At 36.9% G+C, this 25,360-nt stretch overlaps 1 protein-coding gene across 3 annotated transcripts in view; it reads left to right on the top strand.

Annotated features, from left to right (window-relative positions):
* The window catches only part of LOC135195672 (beta-alanine transporter-like), a 68,630-nt gene extending 51,648 nt beyond the window's left edge, over positions 1–16,982 (top strand). For 2 of the 3 annotated variants that reach the window (XM_064222057.1, XM_064222058.1), the window contains 11 exons: positions 5,618–5,880; positions 6,521–6,623; positions 6,762–6,816; positions 6,972–7,233; positions 8,302–8,473; positions 9,953–10,085; positions 10,556–10,731; positions 11,370–11,524; positions 12,189–12,385; positions 14,255–14,400; positions 16,807–16,982. In XM_064222057.1, coding sequence (XP_064078127.1) covers positions 5,793–5,880; positions 6,521–6,623; positions 6,762–6,816; positions 6,972–7,233; positions 8,302–8,473; positions 9,953–10,085; positions 10,556–10,731; positions 11,370–11,524; positions 12,189–12,385; positions 14,255–14,400; positions 16,807–16,855 — 1,536 coding nt within the window. In that variant the 5' untranslated portion in view covers positions 5,618–5,792 and the 3' untranslated portion in view covers positions 16,856–16,982. Of the gene's footprint in view, positions 1–5,617; positions 5,881–6,520; positions 6,624–6,761; positions 6,817–6,971; positions 7,234–8,301; positions 8,474–9,952; positions 10,086–10,555; positions 10,732–11,369; positions 11,525–12,188; positions 12,386–14,254; positions 14,401–14,580; positions 15,436–16,806 lie in introns of those variants that run through there. The other variant, XM_064222059.1, reaches the window with a different exon arrangement.
* The last annotated feature ends 8,378 nt before the right edge of the window (positions 16,983–25,360 follow it).

Genomic DNA, 25,360 nt, shown 5'->3' with positions numbered 1-25,360 from the left:
TGTAACCCTTTTAATTTCTTTTACTATATCTTTATTTCATCTTACTTTCTACTCTCTCCTAACAATTGATTCCTTGGACAACTGCCAGATTTTCCTCCTATTACACCTTTCACACCTTTTTTACTGAATAGCCTCATATGCCCCAGCGCTTGGCGTTTGGCTTAAATTCTATATTATTTCCTACATTCTATTAAATTTTTGTAATGTCACGACAACTGTAGCTATGAGATGTATAGTGTTTATGTATGATTACAGCTGCATTTTGTGGATCAGAATTACTGTAGCAATATCGTTTGTGAATCATCTCACAAGCGAAGATTGCAGTCGGAATTATTATGGCTACATTCCATAAAGAAGCTCCTAATTTGAAATGGGACCACATTACGCAATCATGCGTACAGCAATTGGCATAAGTATTGACTTTTTAATATGAAAAACTTTACATAAGAACCAAGGCAAACAAGTTAACAAATAAAGTAAAAGACAATGTTTATTCATACAAGGAAGTCCAGTTTCATATTTGCCGAAACAAACGTGACTGAATAACATGATTCCGAGTGCTGAAGTGGAGCGAAGGCAGTGAGCAGCCACACAAGAGGAACAGTTTCCAAAAGCTACTTTCTTAGATTGATTGGAAACTGACCTGTTTCTTAAGAGTCTGAACGGATAAATTTCCTGCCTTGAAACCGTCTGAACACGAACGGAAAAATGAAGAAACCACTCTCGAGGATATATTGAGCGAAAAGGCGCTTCTGAGAGCAGAAGCAAACAAGCTACACCAAGAGGTTCCAGCCCAGAAGGAGATCTTAACACAAACAGCAAACAAAAAGAGCCCTTTTGGCGGGGGTAGTACCACCAGTGCGCCCAGCGCGATGCCCTTTAGGCATTACCTAAGAAGGTTCTTTGTAGCGTCCCTTCGACCCTTTGCTGCAACTCCTTTCATTCCTTTTACTGTACCTCCCTGTATATTCTCATTCATCTTACTTCCAACCCTATTCTGACAATTGTTTCATAGTACAACTGCAACGCCTCGGTGGCGTGGTCGGTATGGTGTTGGCGTTCCACCTCGGTGGCCGCGAGTTCGATTTTCGGGTATTCCATTGAGGAGTGAGAGATGTGTATTTCTGGTGATAGAAATTCACTCTCGACGTGGTTCGGAAGTCACGCCAAGCCGTTGGTCCCGTTGCTGAATAACCACTGGTTCCATGCAATGTAAAAACACCATACAAACAAACATAGTGCAACTGCTAGGTTTTCCTCCAATTACACCTTTCAGACCTTTAATTGTCATTTCCATTTCAGCGCTGAATGACCTCATAGGTCCCAGTGCTTGGCCTTTTGGCCTAAATTCTATACTCCAAATATTCCAAGCGAATATAGCAAATATGAACAAGGAAAGTATTGCCAGTGAGCATTGAACCGACAGAACTCACAGTACAGACTCTCCGCTCTGGATGACGCTCTGAAACAAACAAAGCAAACCCGAGGCACATCTTGCATTAAGTTCTGCGCAAACATGGTAGCAAAAAGTGCCCTATATTTTTTAATGACAAAATCTGATAAGGGTAACCCAAGATAATACCATTTATTTATTTTTTTAATCTGCAGCAGTCAAGGAAACAGTTCATTATAATGCTTGTTTCGTAATTGGACCCTCTCTCTCTCTCTCTCTCTCTCTCTCTCTCTCTCTCTCTCTCTCTCTCTCTCTCAAGAGAAAAAAACGTGATTAATTGTTTTCATCCCCGAACAAGTGGCGGCTACATGTGTAGCGCAGGTAGTGTTTAGAGAGAGAGAGAGAGAGAGAAAGAGAGAGAGAGAGAATGTTACGACCTTTAATGGCTACCAAAAAAAAGAGGCATTTAATTAACACTGATAAAAAGTTAAATGAATGTTAAAAATGACTTTAATGACCAACAAAACAATGAAATCTGGTACATTTCAGAAAGTATCTTTGATAGACAATAAGAAAGGCATATCATGGAAACCAAAGCCAAAGACTTTAGCTGCTACAGAGCAAAAAATAATCAACGACCGTCACAAAAGCATGGGGGCTTACTCTGTTCACTTCTCCGCTACTGTATGGTATTTTGTCTCCTCTCACTATTCCGAGGGCAAGTATAGCTTTAATCTACCCCTCTTGTTTATAGTCTTTGCAGCATCCCTTTAGCCCCTATCTGCAACCTCCTTCATTCCTTTTACTATACCCCCTTTCATATTCTCCTTCTTCCATCTGACTTTCGTTCGACACTCTGTAATAGTTCTTCCTAGGTGATACTGCGAGGTTTTCCTCCTGTTACATCATTCAAACATTCTTACTGCCAATTTCCCTTTCAGCGCTGAATGTCCTTATAGGTCCCAGCACTTGTCCTCTGGCCTAAATTCTGTCCTATTCTTATGTTGATGGAAAAGTCGTCTCTAAAGCCATCGAGCTCTTCCTGAAGAGGCTCCGTTGCGAAACCGATTAGCAATGAATTAAAAAGAATGAATAAACACTTGGGACTTGTTGACATGTTGACTTCTCAGTTCCTACTGCGACCATTGACTTGTACACGTGACTCCTAAAGCCTACTGCAACATTGTAAGCGTTGATTTTCGGAGTGACGTGGCGAGCCCGTGTTGGGCCAAAGAAATAAAAGCGAAGTGGGAGCTTTCCAATAAGTGACCCCCAAGATTTTAAGCCGGTATGTATCCATCTTTGCGACGTTTTCAGTAAAAGCCCGTTGAGGATGATCGTAATAACATAAACATAACACTGTAAATATCATAAAGATAATGAATGACCTCCAAGAAATATTAGTCCCAGATAATGACCACCGTACTTTGCTGGGGCCCGCTATGTAGGAAAGATCTGTGAAGTGAAATAAAAACAGAAATTTGTTTACCGAATTTCTCTGCAAGAAGAGATGGCAAACCAATGAAGTAAATGAATGAAGATGATAAAGAACGGTCAAACAGATAATCAAACAAACAGCTAAGAAGAAAAAGGATCGCTACCCAAAGCGTGATATGATCCCTTCTCCGGGAACATAATCAAATGTATCAAGTGCAAACTGATTGCCAAGAATTGGGCCTTGGGCAACCTCAGGTACCCGCATAGAAGAGTCCTGATAACAGTACTGAGGCAGAGAAAGAAAAGAGTACGTGTGCTTATTACGTTTTATGGGTGAGCTAGGACAAAGCCCACGAAGCTGCAGTCATATTTAGGACTAGCCTCATTCATCTTTTGTTAGTGCTTTATTTTAAACAAGTGTAAGGTGAAATTGAAATGTTAAACCGTTTTCGAATGTTAGATTGTTTGTTGTGTTTTTTTTTAATCACCTTCAATGTTTTAATGAATCTAAATATAAACTAATGTAGCACACACCTAACCTTGACTTTACGTAACTGACAAACTGAAGAGCCTAATAATAACCCATCCTTGTCATTGTTCTGGAGACTGAAAACAAAAGGCATGAATTGGTCACAGAATACCAGGGAGATATATCAGGAGTTACAAGGATTGGGATGCCTCAAAGACTTATAGTCCATCCGAGGAGACATCGTGTGCTCACTTATCTCTAGGAGCAGGTTTTACTGTTCATTCACAGTGTCCTTATGATTTTGTCTAACTTTCTTTTAAAATCTTCTACTCTGTTTACAACTTCTGGTGGCACTTTATTCCATGTGTCACATATCTTGTATGTAAAGAAGTTCCCACAATGGGATGTGTTGTATCTCTTCAGTTCTAGTTTCCATCCATTATTTCTTGTCAGGTATGGCCCACTCTTGGAAGCCTCTGTTGCCATTAAATATCATCCCATTCATTCGTCGTAAGAACTGTCCTCATAAGAGAACTAAATGTCTTTCTTTCGGAGAATTTCCTGTCAAGTTTCAAGGCGGCATCATACAAGCATCTGAGAGCGCAAAGAGGCGAATACTGTAGTCAGACATGTTTGTGGTCGAGTGACATCGACTCAACGAACAGTCATGACTTCAATTTCGACATCAATGCCGACCCCTTTGTGCAACCCTTAGTGGCAAGATGGAAGAGAAAGTGTTTGCGTTTCACCGTCCTAAATGGTTTTTTGTGGCGATACCAAAGTTACACGGAAACATTTTTTTTTCTTATTTGGTACAATGTTTCAATACTTTCAAAATTTGTAAGAATATCAGTGACAGATGGGAATATCTTATTGACCATGAGTCGTACATGATAAAAAAAAGTTCTTGTACTCTATTACAGCAAAGTTTCACATTACATTGCAGTTGCTTACTTGTCTACTTTACGAATGAAAAAGTAAACTAACATAAAAACAAACACTTGTTTTAAGAACTGTAGAACCATAGAAGTGTAAAAATATACTCTGGTCATGTGGAACTGCCAGTCAGTATCAGTAGCCAATGGCATGGAAGCTTCTATTTTTCTTCTAACTGGCCGATATCTTTCAGCAACAGAATAAAATACATCTCTATAAGTATCAAATGTTGTATTATCATGATGAACATCAAAATGTCGTCCTGGCATCACATCACTATCTTACATAATATTGCCACTTAACGAGATAAAATCAACGATTGCAAATGCCAAGAATGGCAACATGTGAATGAACAACATGTCTCCATCACACCCATCACGATTAGCTTCAATGATGAATATTGCGCGTTCTTACAGTCCAGGGGAGTAAGGCCGACCCCCCCCCCCCCTACTCAGATGCTAGGCACCCCCACTGGCTCCACCTGTTGAAATTCCCTTTGTAGCTAAACTTTAACCCTTTGGTGGTCAGAAGCGGATATTCTCGCCCCAGCGATCCTGTCCTACGACGGTCGAAAGCGACTTTTAGCCGCAACGTTTTAAAAGCGCCACACTTCACTGGTATTGTAGAATGATTAGTTATTGAAAATTGAGCTCTATAATTTTAAATACAGTTTTAATAAATTTTGTACCATACCTTCGTCATAGCAATGCCCCTTATCACTATTTCGACAAACCTCAGTTTGAGATCGGATGAACCAGTGATTAGAGTTCAGTATTCGTGTTGAAAGATTACTTTGCTATTACTAGTCTTGTTCTAATTTAGGAACAAATCTAATATTGAAAAGTACAATTCACCGTCATTGAAGTGCATATCCTGTCCCTCTTTCTCGTCTATTTCATCATTTTAATTTTTCTATTTGGTTTACCTACGTTTTGAAATTTCTGATTGTGTAAGAACTAATACAAGTGGAACGTATGCAGATCATTAGTCGATATTTTAAGTTCTACAATGATATATCTGATCGTAGCAGTAGTAAAACGTTATAAAACTATACAAAAGCTTTCGAACCCTTCCCTGAAGATGAACCCAGGGAAGGGTTAGATAGCTTTTGTATAGTTTTATAAAGTTTTATTACTGCTACATCAGATATATTATTATGGACCTTGAAGAACATTAGTCAATTTGTTAACGCTCCTCGCGTAACATTCTGCTTTTGGTAAAAATAAATGGACTCAAAGCTACCTTTTCCCCCTCATTCCTAATCCAGTACGCTCAAGTCGCTCATTCCCAGCTGGCTGTTATAATATTCAGCTTCTGATTCAAGACCAAATCAAAGGAGTTCTTTTAACTTAATTGACAAATTTCTTATTTCTTCCCAACAGATCTTTTTCTGAGTCACTGGCAGTTTAGAGAGACCGCAAATCGGCAGGAACAGCAAAGCCCCTACGCGTCGTCATGTAGCTGGAAGTGAGAGCCTACATACTCAGAGTGGGTTGGTAAGGGTATTAGGCTTCTCCTGGGGTTTACATCCGTAGAGTTTCTCAATCCTCCTCAAACATGGCTATTGCTGCAGGGTTGGACGGCGTCCTGACCTACCTAGGAACACCCCATCCACGGGTCACCATTCATCTCCTCCTGACAATAGGTATGTTGGGGCGGGAGTGAAGCTCCTACTGGTATGTGAGTCTGAACTTCATCTAGTTGTGTTGATAGCCAAGGGAGGCAACGTTCTTCAACTGGCTATTTTTATTGGTATGTGAAAGTATGAAACTGAATGAAGCTCTTGCTGTCATTCTGAAATTGTTGAAGTTCCTGATCTTATATAGGTAAGAGTCTGAAACTCGAAATTCATGTTGGTGGAGATAATATCTGTCACTGTGAGCAGTTCTCGTTAGTAGGTGAATCTTAAACTGAGTGAGGCTCTTATTTTATATGAGTCTAGAACTGGATGAAGTTCTTATTGGTATGTGAGTCTGAAAAATTATAAAATTCTTATTGGTAAGAGCCATAAACTGAATCAATTTCTTATTGATAGGTGACAATCTGAAATTAGATGAAGTGTCTACTGAGTGGTATGTGAGAGTCCAGAATTGGCTCAAATTTTCATTGGTATGTAACAATCTGAAACTGAATGAAGTTCTTGTTGGTGTGTGAATCTTATACCAGATGGAGTTCTTTCATTTTGTTTGCCAAATGTTTTTGCCTCAAAGTTTCATTTCATTCCTGAAATTCCTGTTAATCGGAACTGACGTATCCACAGAAAAATCATGATTTGTACATTCTAGGTATGGCAGTGTTAGGACTGGGGTCCATTGAAGTGTCAACACTCCTGCCGCTCCCACTATACAGCTGTTGGGGAGGTTTGATGCCAAAAGACTTGAACAAAAGGTAAGTTAGACAAATTTTGTAAAGAAAAATATCAGGAAAGTGTAGAAAGTACTTATGCTGTATGTTATCCAGAAATAAAACAATGAAGTTTGCTCTCTTGAACCTGTCAATTCACGTTTTTTCGTTTTTATGTTCCAGAGTATGTAGTGGAGTATCTCTTCTGCCAGAAGTACGACATGATGACCATCGTCTGGTTAGTATGATCAGTATTGGATGAATTCGTTTTAGAATCTTAGAAATATGTAATAAAGAAGAAAAACTCACATGGCAGGTTAGAGAGAATTTTCTGAGAGAAAACGCGGACAATCGTTTGAAGAATGATCATTTACATCACCCACGATCTTACAGGTTTTTGTTTGTGGTGACAAAGCGTGGCAGCCCAACACCTTCCCAGGAGCCATACTCATAGGGGTACGAGTGTTTGTGGCAATGCTAGCTGGCATCTGCATGGATATGTTTGGCCGCAGAAGGTCTGTTGTTGCGTGGATGGGCCTGTACTTCGTCGTGGCATTTGCTCGAGCATTCTCACCAAACGCTGAGGCTGTAGTGTTCTGTGTCACGATTGAAGGGGCGGCTGCTCAGGCGTCCACACTCGCACTTCTTTTGCTTGGTAAGTCTTGATGCTTTCGTGTAAATGTTTTTCCTCGGTGGAGTTAGAACTGCGTCGTTTGGTTAATCTATCCTGAGAACAATTAGGTCATTCCTACAGAAATGCAGATTCCCCAGAAATAAACTTTCACATAAACACCCTATCAATTGTGATTACAATACCTATAACCCATCTCGTGCACCTTTTCTATTCCTTTTCTTCAAGTCCTTTTCCCCCTTTAGCTTTTGTCCTTGATTTACTTGTCTCTGTCTCTTCACGAAGTTTTAAAACTGGGATCATGGAAGACAGGAAAATTTTGATTACTTAATGTTCCCAGAGTTTTTTTTTTGAGGTACTTCAGTTTTACATAATTATTTTTTATGAAACCGATCTTTTTTTATTTCTTTGAGAGGGAGCAGTTTCTCAGGCTTATGGGAGTTCTCTTATATTCTTTGCCAAGTTGGCAGGATTGTCATAGGCCATATCTTTCTCATCTGTATTTGAAGAATTTGAGGTACACAAGATACTTTTTTTTTTAGTGTATTGATAATGCCGTCCCCGAGACTGGGACCTCCTGAAGAAGAGTTAGTAAACTTATTTATATGCAATGTACTGATAAAATCTTTCAGATGTTATTCAAAGCTATTTTGTCTACCTATTCAATCAACAGATGTGATACAGAATTATGATGGTTAATGCCTAATGCAGCCACAGTTATTTGTTACTAACAGGTCTGCATTATGTATTTGATCTGCCATTGCATCTTAAAGCAGAAGAAAAGTCATTTTTCCTTTTTCCGTGACCCCTTTTGGTGAGAATGCCCGAGCACATCTCTGGATTCCTCTGTTAGGTAAAAGTGCTTGCCTAAAAATAGTGATTTCTGTATTAAATTCATTCTTAAAAAGTGATTTCTGTATTAAATTCATTCTTAAAAAATACGACAAACGTCACAGAATGATGACGTTGTGTGCGTTAAGGTGTCTAACAAAAATATGACTGGTGATGAAGTCGCGTAGGCTGAAGTATCTGTTATTTCCTATGGTATGAGATCACTCCAGCTCCATCACAACATCCATCTCTTCTTTACAGCTACGGAAGGGAGCACCCAAAAAGAATGTGTCCGATCTGCCTGTTTGGTGCTTCTGGGCCACGCAGTAGGGGTGGCAGCTGGAGCACCGCTCATCACCACCTATGTTCCAAGATCAGTTTATAAGCAGATGGCTCGAAGCTTACCTGCTCTTGTGTTCGTCTTATTTTTGATGTAAGTTAGAGTATGCTGCCTTGTCTTTGGTGGATGTCGGAGTTTGTTGTTCCACTTTTTATGATTATTAGAATATATGCTGCCTTTTCTTTTATGGAAGAGTATTTGGCCTTTTTTATAACATAGAATTAAAATATGCTACCTTTTTTATTTGGGAAATTATAGAATGCTGAATTTCCCGCGATGAAAGATAGAGTATCCTGTTGTTTTCAAAGGCAAGTTGGATTATGTTCCTTATTCTTTTGTGTGAGTTTGTGTGCTGCCTTTCTCTTATGGCCATATTGACTTAGCTTTTAGTAAGTTTAAGGAATATGTCTTACTCTATTTACTTTCACTGAAGCTGTATTATTCCTAAAAAAGTTAAAGCACTTTGTAACTTTGATGAGGTTACAGTTAATTGTATAGATTTTATGCTTTCTCATTTTTATGAAAACTTGTGTTTTCTTATTTGTTACTGAAATGAGAAAACGTTGTCATTTACTTTTTTAAAGTTAGAGTATATTATCTTATTTCTTATGAAAGTTAGAATGTGCCGTCTTATTACTGATGGAAGTGAGAGCATCATGTTTCATTTTTATTTAAACAATTTTGTGTGCATTCTGTCCTAAGTTTTTGCTCCAAATGTAGGAGTGGTCTCTTCGTCTTGATGAACGTTTCAGTATATCATAACTTGATGGAAGTTAGTATATTACCTCATTTTTATGAAACAGTGTTTTTACCAGTTCAGCATTCAGATTTTAGTAGTAAAAAGCTACTATATGACACATACTTCTAAGATGTTTTAAATCTACATATACTAGCTACCATGCATAAAATCAAATAAACTTCAGGAAATGACAAAAAGAGAGTCTGAAGTCAAATCATATGTTATCTTTTCTGAAAGTTTCAGTATGCTGGCGTTTTTAATGAAATATTTTTGTAATACTGTGCATATTCTTAAGTTGGTGTTTTCCGTTCTGGTTGTTCAGTAAAAATAAAATGAAACTCGTAGCACATTGTAAGACAGTGTTTTCTTGATACTCATTTTCAAGATAGTGTGAATTCATAATTATTATCGAATAGTTTCAAGACAACGTGAATTCATACTTATTATTATCGAATAGTTTCAAAATAGTATGAATTCATAATTATTATCGAATAGTCAGAAGATAGTGTGAATTCATACATATTATCGAATAGTTTTAAGTTAGTATGAATTCATGCTTATCGAATAGTTGCAAGATAGTATGACTTCATAATTATTATCGAATAGTTTCAAAATAGTATTAATTCATAATTATTAGCGAATAATTTCAAGATAGTGAGAATTCATAATTATTAACGAATAGCTTCAAGATGGTTGAATTCATACGTATTATAGAATACGAAATCAGGAATGAACGAAAGTTGTCGCATAAGAAGTTTGTTTAGGAATGAGGGGATTAAGGAGGATTGTAATTTAGACGCGAAGGTCACCGCTGTCCCCAATCAACCCCACAGAGCTCTGCCTGAAAGCGCGCGTTGGGCCGTGTGTCGGGGAAGGATCCACGAAGCTATCAAAATACTCAAGAGATCTCACCACATGGCCTTTGACCCCACAGTTCAGGCGAAGCTGTCGTCCCTGTACCAGGAGGTATTTGTTTTGCATACTCAGTTCATTATCATTTTCTTATATTTATATATTATAGTTTTTCTCTTTTTCCGTCATTTATTTTATGGGCAGTTGAGGCGAATTTTTACTTTTCGCTTTCATGTGAGTAACTGAATTTGCTATCACCTTCTACTTGTCTTGTGCTGCCATTTTGATTTTTAAAAATTTCTTTCGCTGCCTGATGTTTTTGATAAATTACAGACGCTCCTCTGCTGGTTTGTGTCGTTAAATTTGGGCTTAGAATGGAGTTTTTCATGTGTGTAACCACACACTCGGTCACCTTCTGTCTGTATAATTGCTGAAAGCCATGTTAGATGGTGTGCTGTTGCTTTATACTCATATTTTTTTATTTGATCATTTAGAGTCATGTCTCTTTTCACGTTAATCTTTTGTAGAAGTAATGCTGTGCGTATTGGTACCTTTATAAATATTCATATATTTTTTATTTCCAGCACAAAATGTCAGTGGGGCAGTACAAATGTTCTGGACAAGCTTTGCGGGAGTCTCTGCAGCCCATTTTTAGGACGCGCAGGATTTTTGTGGTTTTCCTGCTGTTCGCCCTCTGTGGCCTGGCTGCTGGATGTGCTGTCAGCGCTGTCTTCTTATATGACCCAGCAACATTCAACAGGTGTGCAATAGTGGTTGATGCTTCGCTATTCCAATGAAACTCTAGTTATGTATCTGTGTTCAGTGTGGAGGGTAATGAATGGGACAGTCTACTGAATGCCCAAATCTAGACCAGGGCTGATGAAAACAAGGAGAATGGCAAACCTAGCGTCTTCACTGAGCCAGTGCCTCTTGGAAATCGGTAGTAGGAGTTAGATTAGGCAACCTAATGTCCGTTTTCACCCAAAGGGCTGGCGGTTACAAAGAGATTGTATGTTGTAAGCATTCAAAATACACACATCACATTTTTTTTTTACTCAAAATGAGAGATAAACCGCTTAGGATCAGTAGATGGCAGCCTTTTGGTATTTAACTTTTATGTCAACCAACACTAATCGCTCTTTCACCGTGAACTTCGTCTTACATGACCTCAAATGTGCTGAAGTTCCTGAACATGAACAGGAATAGCGTAGCACAATAGTTGCAATCAGTCACAGTATAAATGTTAAGCAGATAATGTTGAATTACCAGAAAAAAATAAAACGATAAACATTTCACCCTAATTTCTAACAGTTTAGCCCACACATTGCAGTGTAGGTACTCGCAGACATTGTTCATCTTCACATGTATATCTGAGACGCCCTTTTTGTTTTTTGGCAGCTTTGAGGACCGGCAAGTTGCTCTTGGAGTCATAGAATTCTTTGCCCTGTTGATGATGGGTCTGACTGTGTCGCGCCTCTCAGTCAAGTTCGTCCTTGTGGCCTTAATGTGCTGTGTCTCTGTCGCCCTGCTGCTTGTCCCACTGTTGGAGGAAGGTGATGAGTTGTCCCCAGTATTGCCATCAATTCTCAGATTATGTGTTTTCTGATGAGTTTGTTATGGTGTGTTGTGTATCTTGCAGGCCGCTGCGGGTCTGATCATGAAATGTCCTCTCAAGGGCAGCAAATCAATCATAATTAGTATTTTATTTAAACTACATGAATATTCATTTTATACTTTTTAAAAGGAATAGAAATGATACATGATAACACTAAACGCCGTTATTTTAGCCGCATTTCAAATCAAAATCATTCATCAAACTAAGATATTTCAAGCCACATAATTCCTCTGTATTTGTTCTCTCAACTAGTTTTGGAATCTGTGGTGGCCAGTTCTTACATAATTCATCTATATTTTTCTACTTAAACATATATGGGAAATTATTGTGGCTGCTCTTAATGAATCTGTAGATGTTATTTATCTGTCATTAAGCAAGTGTTGCAAGATGTAGTGACCAGTTCTACTTCATTCATTTATAATTGTTCTTTAGCCATTGTTAAAAGTTGTAGCGGCTAGCTTGGACTTAATTCATGTATATTTCTTCTTTAGTAAGTGTAGCGGCCAACTTTACGTAATTTATCTAGAGTTGTTCTTCTTTATGTGTAAGAAAGTTGTAGTTGTCACCTCAGAATTTAATTTCCTTGTGCATTTGGTCTTCAGCAAGTGTTGGCAGCTGCGGAGGCCAGCTATTCTTCACCTGCCTCGGCCACATGTGTGTGGTCATGACTACAGTATGGCTGGGCGTGGGTGCCATCAGAATGACTCCCACCCACTCTAGGGGCGCAGTGCTGGGATTCACCTTCGCTATGGCCACGCTTGGACATGCGCTTGCTTATCTAAATGTCGCTGATGGTTTGGTAAGTACGACCTCGTCGTGAGGTTCTTTCCTCCCCCAGTCAGACATCGTGTGATGGGCACTCGGGCATGGTGTGACCCTGGTTATTGTAGATTTAGTGTGGCATTACATTTATTTATACATAGCACCACGTTTCGTGATAAAGATATTCACGCACACACACACATATATACATATATATATATATTATATATATATATTATATATATATATATATATATATATATATATATATATTAATTTTAAATCACGAAGAAATAAAAAAACGTGAGGATTCGAAAATTGAAAGACTGGAGATGCTAAGTACTTTTTCTTATTACCAAGACATGTTCCCAGCAACTAAAGATACCCAGAATCAAGGGCCTATATAAAAGGTGGGTACAAGTCATAAGGGAATACAAAAAGATTGGGAGGTCACGGAACGGTCGACAGATTTTTGGCTTTGCGTCCAATGTATTCTGTGGGACTTTTCACTTAAATGTGAAAATATAGCATTCTTTGTCTGACCTGTTCTTACTGAATATTTGTGTTGTTTTTACCTGGTGTTCAATTCCTTACTGGTCTGACGTTAGTAAAATAAATCACAATCCATACATGGAATTGTGTATACAATATTGCTGTCTTTTCGGGGGCTATTTTTTATAAACATGTTTTTTACATTATTATATGTGAAAGATACATTTGTATAAACAATTTTATAAAAGGATTTTACAGACTCAAATCCAATAGAATGCGGCAAACAAATACATTGGACGCAAAGCCAAATATTGTCACGTTGTAACGAAACTATTTCAAGGAACTTGTCAGAATCTCTTTTGTTAACCTGGATGAATCATTTTAATGTAAGTCAAGGATTATTTTCTTTTGACCCGGTCATAAAACATGTTCCAGAAGGAACTGAAGGATAGAATAAAGATGATTACTAATAAATAGATTTAGATTTCAATCTGTTGACGTTCTGTGACCTCCCGACCTTTTTATATTCTCTCATAACTTGTTCCCACCTTTTATATAGGACCTTGTTTCTGTATATCTTTAGTTGCTGTGACCATGTCTTGGTAATAAGACGAAAGTACTTAGCATCTCAAGTGTTTCAGGTTTCCTTTTTTCCTTCATGGCTCTAACTATGTTTATATATATATATATATATATATATATATGTATATATATATATATATATATATATATATATATATATATATCTTTCTACCTTGAATTTAAGGTTAACCTCAAGTACATGTTCTTTCGTGTTACATTGGATATATATATGTATATATATAATATATATATATATATATATATATATATATATATATATATATATATATATATATATATATGTGTGTGTGTGTGCGTGAGTGTGTTGGTGTGTGCGTGTGTGTGTGTGTGTGTATGTGCGTGTGTATATACTTACTGAATCTGTTCTAGGTTTTAGATAGTTTGGAATGCAAGTAGCGCTGTTGAACTAGACGACACCAAAAGAACCTACTGGATTGAAAGAGCCTTATGCTATATTACTTCATATTTGTAGCATTCAGTCCCCAGGTCCAAAACTCTCACCTAAGCTCACACTTTCCACCTTCACGATTAATTCAATCCTCGTGCTGTCTGCAACAATAAAGATATTTAAACCGTGTTTTCTGACCTTGTAGACAAGTTTCTTTAGTGAAAGGAAATAATTTTAGTCTCATTTTATTGCACTGCTAATCTGGCTCCTCAGATCATTTGACTGTCTGGTATGATGAATTACATTACTGTGAGGCTTACTCTTTTTTACATTTGCAATTTGACTTTTTTCTATATTGTTTAGACTAATTTCCACGTGATTTCACTATTGGATTTTACAACAGTTACGTTTCTCTTTTCCCAGTCATTCATAACTCACTGGGGCATCTATGGTGAAGTTGTGGTATGGGCACTGGTGAGCTTCATTGGAGGGCTGTTGACGTTTATGCTTCCCAAAATGCCCAAATGCCTCCCGGACACAATTACTCACATGATTTTCTACAAAGTAGAGTAAGTACTTTGCAAATTCATTGTAAACTGCAGTGTTATGTAACGCAACAAGTACAATTTATGGAAATAAGGAAGTGTAGGAGTACCTCAATAGTTTATTGTACACAACCCTTTCCGGGGATGGTCTAGAATGGAAAGAGTTGCCCTGCTCAAGGTACTGAAGACTAGAATTCATTTCAGGAAGAAGAGGAAGGAATATGTGGTACAGCCGTGTACCGTAACCCTGTGAATGATTAGTCTGATCTTTCCTAGATAGTGACTCCCACGGGTTTTAACCTGGTATGTATTCACCTTTAAGCCGTGTTTAGCACAGGCCCGTTGGGGATTGCCGTAAAAACATCAAAGAAACACTGTAAATATCATGAAGAGAATGACCCCCAAGAAATATTAGTTCTAGATAACGAATCCCGAAAACCCTTGGGTGTCACTATCTAGGAAGATCCGATTACAGTGCGTTTACTTTTCTAAGATCGCTGTGGTGTGGCTTGTACAGATATCATACGTTGCCAATTTTCACGTTATGGTAATCATATTATTATCATGGAGTCTACTGAAATAGTTTTCATCTCTTGAAATGTGGTTCTTTGTTTCCATCAGATATTTTGGATATATCTTATTTCGTATATTCTTCGTTAAAACCTCAGTTTCATTAACGAAAATGAAGATATTTTTTCCCCGGCGATGCCAGATCTGAGGTTAGGGGACCTATGATTTTTAAGAGGATTTAAAAGGTCATGGTCAATATCATTAAAGGATACTCGCTCTCGATCACCCACACTGTGATAAGTATGAATGGACAGCCCAAGTGACTCGCAAACGCCTTCACCCACCACCTGAGACCTAGGAAATATTCTATAATTTCCTGAAATACTTCATTTTATAAAAAATCATGAATGTCCTGTAACTTATGTTTCGAAGGCTATCCAGAGAACATCTGAAGCAACAAAAGCGTCAGAATTGACTATTCGTAGACTTAACAAGGAAGCAAGAGAGACGGGAAATATAGTGGAATCTCCAGTATTTCAAAAAAGAAAAGAGAAAGTGAGTCCTGTGACCGACTTGGATGATTTTGATAAAAATGTTATGCAAAGCAGGAATGAGTGGTTGTCCTTTCTAAGGGCATAATAGATCTATTGACTTATGAAATTATGTCTCAAGTCTAAACATCGGAGCCAACAGGCCATTCAGCGCATCTATAATTATAGAAGGAGAAAGAGGAATAGCTAAATAGAATTTGGAATGAAAATAAAAAAAAATAAAAAAGTTAACAGGGAAGAAGCAAACCCTTTCCCACGACTCCCAAGGTCAAAAGCGAATCCTCCTAGGAAGGATTATATCTGCGGGAAGCATTTAATGGGACTGACATACTCGTAGGTATGACAACTCTGCCTTTTCTACCTGGCCCCACCAGAGCGATCTTAGAAAAGTAAACGCACCATAGTCTTGCCCACAAAATTTTCGGTTTTTCACATGTAGTATATAATAATATTTTACAGAGAGATTGCATTTCCCAGTGTTACGTCGTCTTGGTTGGCTTAACCGAGTCTACAGATCCACTACAGTCCTCTCATTCCCTTCAAAGTGTTCCTTAGTTTAACCAGACCACTGAGGAGATTAACAGCTCTTTTAGGGCTGGCCCGAAGGACTAGATTTTTTTACGAGGCTAGTTACTCAGCAACGGGACCTACAGCTTATTGTGGGAACCGAACCACATTATATTAAGAAATTAATTTCTAATCACTAGAAATAAATTCCTCTGGTTCGGCATTAGCAGCAGTGGGGAACGAACTTGGGCTACCAATTCCCTTCAATACTGACCTCATTTACAGGCTGCCTTTGGGTAGAGGCCCGTGCTGGCATAAGGAGAACTAAATGTAATTATCCTGTGATGGACAAACATTGCTTAAATATGCATTAATCCTAAATTTGTTATGTGCAAGCAGCAATTGGTTCCAAAGAGTATGATAAGATTAAACAAACAAACTTACCTTACAAACCAACCTTACCCAGAGACGTAACCAGTCTTCCCAGTTTAACTAAGGGTTAATCGCTTTCTCTCTTAATTGTTAATTCAAAGTAAAGTCTCCTAGAAAATCTTCGAGTATTGATTTATTAAGAGATAAATTATTTTTATTCATAGTAAAACCAAATAATATCTAACACAACCTTTCTGAGCTACAGACGGGGAGGGACTCTAGGTAGTGTTATGTCTTCAGTAAGACAAGCTATAGATGAGTTATAGCTTTCTGTTTTTGCCTTAGCAACAATACTTAAGAGGCGAAGACCCTAATTACATGCGTTCCAATAAATCCACTTAAATTTGTAATCTTTTATTGGTTAAAATACTATTTAATGTCTATATGCATGGCTTCTTCACTGACACCATTCATTCCTTTCTTTCTCCAGGGAGGAGAAGCCGGAGGAGTATGAAGAGAGCCAAAACACACAGCTATAGAAGCTTGCACGCTATTGCACAATTACATAATCACCGGATGAGATGTAATTTTAGTTCGCCAATTCAAGCATGTACAAAGTTGAGACATAATTATATCGTTTAATGATAATAAACTAACTTCTTGTAATTTTGTTTTCAATGATCCCTGCTGTTGAGGAAGGAAAAGTTGAAGACGTGGACGAGGCGACTACAGTTTTTTTCAGGATCGTTAAGAGAAAATGCAGAAGAGGAGAAACTGATGCAAATGCATTGTGGGACAAGGATATCAGTATCAGCATGCGAACTTAAAAACAGCATATATACGTATAAAGATAGTACTGGATATGAAATTAATAAAAGCATTAAAAAAAGAATACAAGAGGTGATCAAAAGAACAATAATTATCAGTGAAAGCTCTCATCAGGGTAGTCATCATCCGCACATACGAGCAGAATCGCACCGATTTTAGTCAGGAAGTATGTTCCTTTTCGATACTGACGTCATGCGTTTCATGTGCAAAGGGAAAAGTAGATTTTGGTTACTCGCGTGAATAAATGTGAACGGGAAGGACATACAGGAATAAGAAATAAGAAAATTGGTCATATCTGTTATGACACAAACGTAAGAAAGAAACTGCTGGTAGCTTCCTGTGAAAACCGTCGGAGAAGTGTGGAAGTCACAGAACGGAAAGCTGTAGTACGTTTCTGAAATATTAAAAGAATAACTGGAACTAATATTATCATTCTATGTCAAAGAACGTGGATATTTTAAATACACGAACATAGCGAAAATACGAAGATACCAAGAGCCAAAATACTACCAGCGCCTTTAAGGCCGGCCACTCCCGTCAGATGGGATTTGTCATGCCCGATCGAAATGGGCGGGGTTTAAGCAAGTTCGTATGTGAGTGGGGTGTTTTTTTAGTCAAATCGTATCTGATCAATCCCGGCAGTCAAGCCGGATCGACAAACCTGACAGTTGAGGTTTATGAGCAACTGACGGTCCGACACGACAGTCAAATAGGGGTTTTTCACATTAAGTCGTTCAGAACTGATAAGTCGTAGCAATGTCTGTGGAATATGAAAAGTAAAGAATATTCTGACAAACACAAAAGAAATGCAGCTTATCAATCGATATTTGAGAAACTAAAGAAAAAGTGTCCTGATGCAACGACAGAAATGGTGAAGAAGATAAATAATAAATATAAGACCTTCATATCGGAAAAAATTAAGGAGAGTGAGACATCAAAGAAATCAGGAAGTGGTGCATATATATATATATATATATATATCTATATATATATATATATATATATATATATATATATATATATATATATATATATATATATATATATATATATATATATATATATCTATCTTATACATACTGAATTTTGTAAAATTTTATATAATTGCAAGTTACCTTATGAGTGTAAACAAAATTAAATTACGTAAAACTTTCATTCATCACAGTGATGTTGGTTGGATATTGAAGGCCGTAGCGTTTCTAGATCCTGGAGTAACGATAAGGTTTCTTAGTACCAAATTACGTAATATATAGATATATATATATATATATATATATCCTATATATATAATATATATATATATATACTATATGTATTATATATGTAATATATATATACATAATAATATATATATATTATATATATATATATATCTATATATTATATATATTATGATATATATATATACATACTATAAAATCACAAAAGTAAGCACGTGATTTTGTTTAACAGCAAAAGCCACAGGGAAAATTTTTAAAAATGAAAAGACAGAGTGCCAAGTACTTTCGTGTATTTACCACATCTTCGGGGCACAAAGTAATACAAAACGTAAAAACTATTGAGCAAGAAAGCTCTCACAAAAGCAAAGTGGAAAAAGAATTATATATGTATGTACAATAAGGCCATTACAAACAGAAACAGCATTCGTCCAGATTACCCAACCGCTTAACACCCCAACAAGTCAAAAGAAAAAAATGTAATTGCCCAATGACCCAATTACTTACAGAAGAGAAAAACTGGTTGGCATAGTCAGTGTTTTTCTCTTCTGTAAGTAATTGGGTCCCATTGGGCAATTACATTTTTTTCTTTTGACTTGTTGGGGTGTTAAGCGGTTGGGTAATCTGGACGAATGCTGTTTCTGTTTGTAATGGCCTTATTGTACATACATATATAATTCTTTTTCCACTTTGCTTTTGTGAGAGCTTTCTTGCTCAATAGTTATTACGTTTTGTATTACTTTGTGCCCCGAAGATGTGGTAAATACACGAAAGTACTTGGCACTCTGTCTTTTCATTTTAAAAATTTTCCTGTGGCTTTTGCTGATATATATACATATATAATATATAGATATATTATTTATAATATATTAATTATTATATATATATATCATATAAATGATATATATATATATTATATATATGTGTGTGTGTGTGTGTGTGTGTGTGTGTGTGTGTGTGTGTGTTTAATAGTAATGTACATTATACAATACGTAAATTAATCTCTCAAAACAAAACAAAAAATTGGTGCCTTGCTCAGGACGTTTAATCAGTTATATTCCAAAGTAAAAGAAAAATAAACTAAATAAGAATATATGCTAAAAAGCTACTAAATGATATATGATTTAAAGGAGAACTGGAGACAATGTAATAGTAAAATCATAATGGGAGGTAATGAAACCTCCCTCACACCCTTATAATTTTCCTGTAGGTACTTGGTGTTGATTGCGAAATAGTGTAGTGTAATGACTGGTTACACAAAGATTTATTACCTTTTCACTTTTGTAATTTCCTACACTAATTTTATACACTACAAACGGTTTGGTATATTTGTAGAAGAGTTAATTATTTTGAGTTTCTAAAAGCTAGTTTATCTTTTATCAAAGATGCAAATATGTATACACATGAGTTTAATTATCTTTATTATGTAGTCTTTGCAGAGTGTTGTCCAAATAGCTTAACATGTCTCCAGCATGACTCTTCCAAGATTTTGGGCGATATGGCCACACTCAATTTTATATCTTGATAAGAACAGTCAGTCGCTAAGTAGCGTAGTGTGGCACTTGGCCTTTCATAGGGCATTGTGGATTTCGTCATGCATGTGTCCTTTTGCACGACCGTTATTATCTTCCTACAAAATTGAATGTTTCTCGTCCACCCTTACGTTTATCATAGCAATCCCTGGGAGCTACCTGTATTTCCTTTAAAAGTAATAAATGTGAGATTTTTTCTTTCTTCAACAACTAATCATTGGCTGCCAACTTAAGACTGACTACTTTGTTCATTCAGACCGGGCAGTAATGTGAGTTTGCAGTCATTTTTTTGGAGTCTCCTCCCCCCAAGTTCTCATCGTACAACCAGATCGACTGTGAGTGGTCCGCCTAACTATGTCGTTTGCTGTTTTGGATGAGCGACCTCTTCTGGTTTTTCTTCCGTGGAGGTGCGCTGTGAGAAGGAGGATGGTTTTCCCCAGTTACATTTTGATCTTGAAAGGAAGGTGCGTGAATTTAGAGTCGTGTATGTGTGTGTGATTACATAGTTTGTAGTTAGTTGCGATAGTTTAATGAGCAGCAGTCCAACCATAATGACTCTTCCACAGTTAGGCCTAGCTGGAAAATTCCCTTGCACAGCCATCGCCTGTAAATAGACATTTTTAATAACTTGTTGTAGCTCTCGGTGTTTGATTTTAACGCAGACAAGTGGAACGAGCTCCCTAATGTCCCTGTACAGCCCAGGTTCATTGATATCTGTGGAAAAGAAGTGGATGGGAAATGAATCTGAGCTAAACCTTAATGAAAAGGTCAGACCCACTCCTTCAACAAACGTAGTGCAATTTGGTGGAAAATGTTGGACTTTTTTATCCTTGATTATAAAAATTAGCATATCTGTATACACTACAACATATGTAATCAGTCCATAGTGCTAATATTTGGCAAATTTTATGATCATGTGTACACAAAAGAATTTTAATAACATTTAAGTACTACAATTATGTGGGACTAGGTACTTGACAAGTTTTAACTGGTAACCGGAAGGAGACATCTCATAAATCGGGTAAGTGAATCTGACCATGAAGATAAATTCGTGCTTACTAAGGTATTTCCGTGTTTCTCATAACCGATATTGCAACCAAAATTTGAACCTAGTGGTAATTACTAGGGAAAGAGAAGTGAATGATTTTTAGTCTCTTAAATGTTTAGTATTTTATTTCCAGGCCGACCTTTTTTTTTAACTATTAGGGAAGAAATTAATAGGTTAGATTAAAGTATACTTAGGTAATCAATTAAATGTTTGTTTTGAGCACTGAATTTGGTGTTCCGCCGTAGTTTATGAATACTGACTTTATCGGTGGAACATAATGGTTTTGGTCAAACATAGCATAGTTTCAAACATTTATTTCACTGGTGCAGGGCTGTAGCTACATAAAACCAAACAAATGAAACCACATCAGTTTTCATGTATGATTATATGGTTAGTGATTGGACATAATTGCGTAGCAACATTTTCTAGTATTTTTAAAATCCGAGCTTAGACTCACTGATCAGATGTTCTGCAAATGTCAGTCGTAAGTAATCAAATAGGCGGATTTTTATTTTTTTTTAAATCTTGACCTCATATGAGTGCCGTCTTTAGTACTAACCCCATATGAATGCCAAATTGTAAACAAAAGACAGTGAATGTCTTGGTAACAGTAATTTATGACAGATTTTAGTATGATATTCGTACAAAGTATATTAAGGAGTCTCCAATATCGAGTATTGGAATTAAAGTTAAATATCACGAAAGTAAATTCAAATATTGGTTATTGGTTGAAAGGACTGATAGTATCAAATTTAATCTTTGAACGTAGGTGTATCAAGTATTGAATTTAAAAGTCCAAAGTAACTATGTAATTTATAGGCCAAACGTAACAAAACTTCAACTTACACTGTATTCTAGAGCTTGCTTGTTTTCAAGATGGCCGAACGAACAACACAGATTGCAATAACTTTACTGCTACCTATGGTAGGAACGACTGTAATTTAGATCGATGTCACTTTCACTTGATCGACGAAAATTTTCTGCTCTTAACGGCTGTGGACGAACTGACAGTAAGCGTGAATCTTTGTGGATTCTTGCCAGGATTCTTTTCTTCACTTCGGGGCCCGTCTGGACGATTGGTGACCCAGCTCATTGGCTGCATTATCCCCCTGATTTATTTTCGTGGGGGGCGGACGGTAGGGGGGCGACTTTTATCGGACCACATTCTGTCCCACAGACAGACCCCCCCTTTCTTTGTCTATTTATAGATGACAATTGTTTGCATTCAAGGGAGGCGTGTTTGATAATGGTTTCCGATACACTCGAGACCGATACATTTGTATAAAATTTCCGTAACTGCTACTTAATAACGATAAGAAAAAGAAAATAGTGTTCCGTGCGAATAGCGAATGTCTACTTGTATACATTTAAGTTCGCGCTGTATCTATTCGTGTAGTTTCAAACGTTCACGATATCTAGAACACTGGAAACCCAAATGATACATCATCGCTTGCAAGATAAAAAGGAAATACTCAGAATTACTACTTAAATAAATAAAAAAAAATTATCTCATGATACTGTGGTCAGCATAATTCGAAACCCGAGGGAACAAGAGATAAGTTAGGGCACTAACATATTAAGTGACGAGTGATAAGGAGACAGAACAATCGAATAGCTCGGGCTGAATGCCTCTTGTTTAACAAAACCCTTGATAAGATTTGAACCGAAAAGACTCGTCATCAAACTGCTGTGTTGGCAGACTTTGCACTTCAGCTTGGTAGATGTTTTGGCTTCTTGTTGTCATTGAAGTTAATGAAGGTTGTCCGGTTGAGTGATAGGATGAACCAGGAGATGAAAGGGTGAAAGTTATAATGAAGTAAATGGGTAAAATATACAATAATTGAATAATTGAATAAATTGTGCAATTCTGAATATGCTTGTCAAATGGGGAAATGGAATATGAAATTTTAGCCTAGGTCACCTGTGAAGTCATTCATGCTGAAATGAAAATTTAAAGAAAAAAGGTTTGAAAGGTGCAACAGGAGGAAAACATTGCAGTTGCACCCTGAAACAATTGTTAAGAGAGGGTGGAAAGTGAGATGGAAGAAAGAGAATATAAAAGGAAGATAGAAAAGGGAATGAAAGCGGTAGCAGCAGGGGGACGAAGGGACTCCTCAAAGCACTTAAATAATGCCTACAGTGCACCGAGTGAGATACACTGGCGGCACTAACACCTACGGGGTAAAATAGGGAAATGGCAGAAAGAAAATGTTATTGAAGACTAATAGTAAAACTGACAGTTACTAAGAAAATGAGAAAATGATCGAAATTCAATTAAAAACTGCGACATCGGAAAGGTTCGCGTATCCGGTAGAATCATGGTCTAAGATACACTTACACCATCGTTAGAATTACACTTTGGGAATTTCCTGCCTCTCCCGTGTTCCCTGTAACAATTTTTCTTCGTTTGAAGAAAAGTCTCTCTTCTCAAATAAGCCAGTCACATCACGTTACGAGAACATTTTCTATGTTATAAAAACATTATCTATATATCATATGTATAACCAGTGCTGTCAACTAATACAGAATTTCATTTAGTAAATTTTGTTATCGTATGTGTACATACGAAAACGTTAATGGTATTTAAGAATGATAATGATATTCAAAATATCCCACAAACCAATGTTAACGCCAGGTACGCACGAAGAAATAACGATAGCAATCACACACAAAAAAAGCTCCCTCACCGTAACTGTCTCCGTTATTGCCAAACACAATATATACATTAATGAAACCAATTCCAGTCAAGGATGCAGAGATTCACATTGTTTTTAAATTTACAGTTAGGTGATGCCTTTAAACAATATGGCAGGGATAAATGCATAACAAATTTGTTAATATTTCAAAATTATTGAAAATTATCCTTCACCATAAATGTAAATATTTGTAAACAACCAATGTAAATTTGATTTATTTGTTCATTTTTTGGAAATTAAAATAACAAAAAGTTCAAATCAAAGGAAAAAAATTCTATCTTCTAGAGTCTAGCGTCCGCAATTTCCAGGGGAGGCGTGAGCCCTAGAGAAAAATGTAACATTCTCTAATTATATTCGTTATTCTCTTAGTAAGAATGAGGAACTAATAACTTTAGTTTCCTATAGCCTACTACTTTGGTTAGACTCGTTGGACTTACCATGTTTCGTGCTTATTTACCTTCCTCCCTATCCCTCGAATCTCTCTCTCTCTCTCTCTCTCTCTCTCTCTCTCTCTCTCTCTTTAAATCTGGGGTGTGGTGGGAATGACCAACTCGTATAGCGGGGCGCGGTAATACAAGGGTTGAGAACCATTGCTCTAAACCAACCACAAGATTACACTTTTACCCTGTACAGTAGACACAGGCCAAAAGGAAGACTCCATCAACAATATGAAGATCTTTATACGCCAAACGTTTTGATTGCGACCTTCTTTACTTCAACCAGAACTTTATTCCAAGGCTCAGTTAATCAATAATAAAACTGTAAAATGTAAAATTCACTGTAATGTTTATTACATTAGAAAGCGTATGGAACATATTTTCGTAAAAAAAAATACTCTCATACCTTGTTTTTATTAAACATTTTCCATAGTTCCACTTCCCTTTAATATAGACAGTTGTCTTATTCTGATTTAAATATTTGTATCTAGCCATCTGGATCACGTGCGAGCGCGCACACATACACATATACATATATATCCTGTAACTATATAACAACTGCATTTCTGTCCTCCTTAGACTTAAACTGGATTTCAAATAGTAGGATATTCAGAACTCTATCCTTATTTACGTCTGCAATATTAAATAGCATAGTTTCTATATAGTAATTAGCTGCCATTTGTACTTGGCGATAGAAAGAGAAGACATCAGGTATCGTTCTTGTTATTTGACCATATGAACACAACCATTCTACTCCAGTCTGAGAAATCTAACTCTTCATTGTTGACTTTGTTGCATACATCTGAATATCAGGTTATGTTCGTTATGGTTACTAATTTTCCCAAATTATTTTTCAATTTAGCAGTGGAAAGGAATTTTCAACTTTTGGTCAACAATCTGGAAGTAGAGTTTTAGACAGCAGTTTATTTGTTGGTCTTATTACATAATTATGGTTTCCAGTTGTTTAGAAAGAAGGAAATATCTCGTCCTCATGAGGCTCCAACAGGAGCGAAGTCCAAATCCCTTCAGCAAATCTTCAGTACCGGAGTAAGCCAAATTTGCCAAAGCCTTGTAGTAGACATTCATTATACCTAACTATCCTCTTGCTAATTGCTAATTTACGAAAAATGACCTGACACGCCATCTCGTAGGATGGATAACATAAAAATTCCAAAGGAATCAATCCTCTTGATAGTTCCCTTCATTGTGGAACTGAAACTAAGCAGAGCAGGAGGTGAACACCCCCGGGCTCTGTGAGAGCTCAGCTCGAAGTCCAAATGGAAAAT

This window comes from Macrobrachium nipponense, chromosome 16 (assembly GCF_015104395.2).
Source record: "Macrobrachium nipponense isolate FS-2020 chromosome 16, ASM1510439v2, whole genome shotgun sequence".
Lineage (NCBI taxonomy): Eukaryota > Metazoa > Arthropoda > Malacostraca > Decapoda > Palaemonidae > Macrobrachium > Macrobrachium nipponense.
This window is presented reverse-complemented; position numbering and strand designations above follow the sequence as displayed.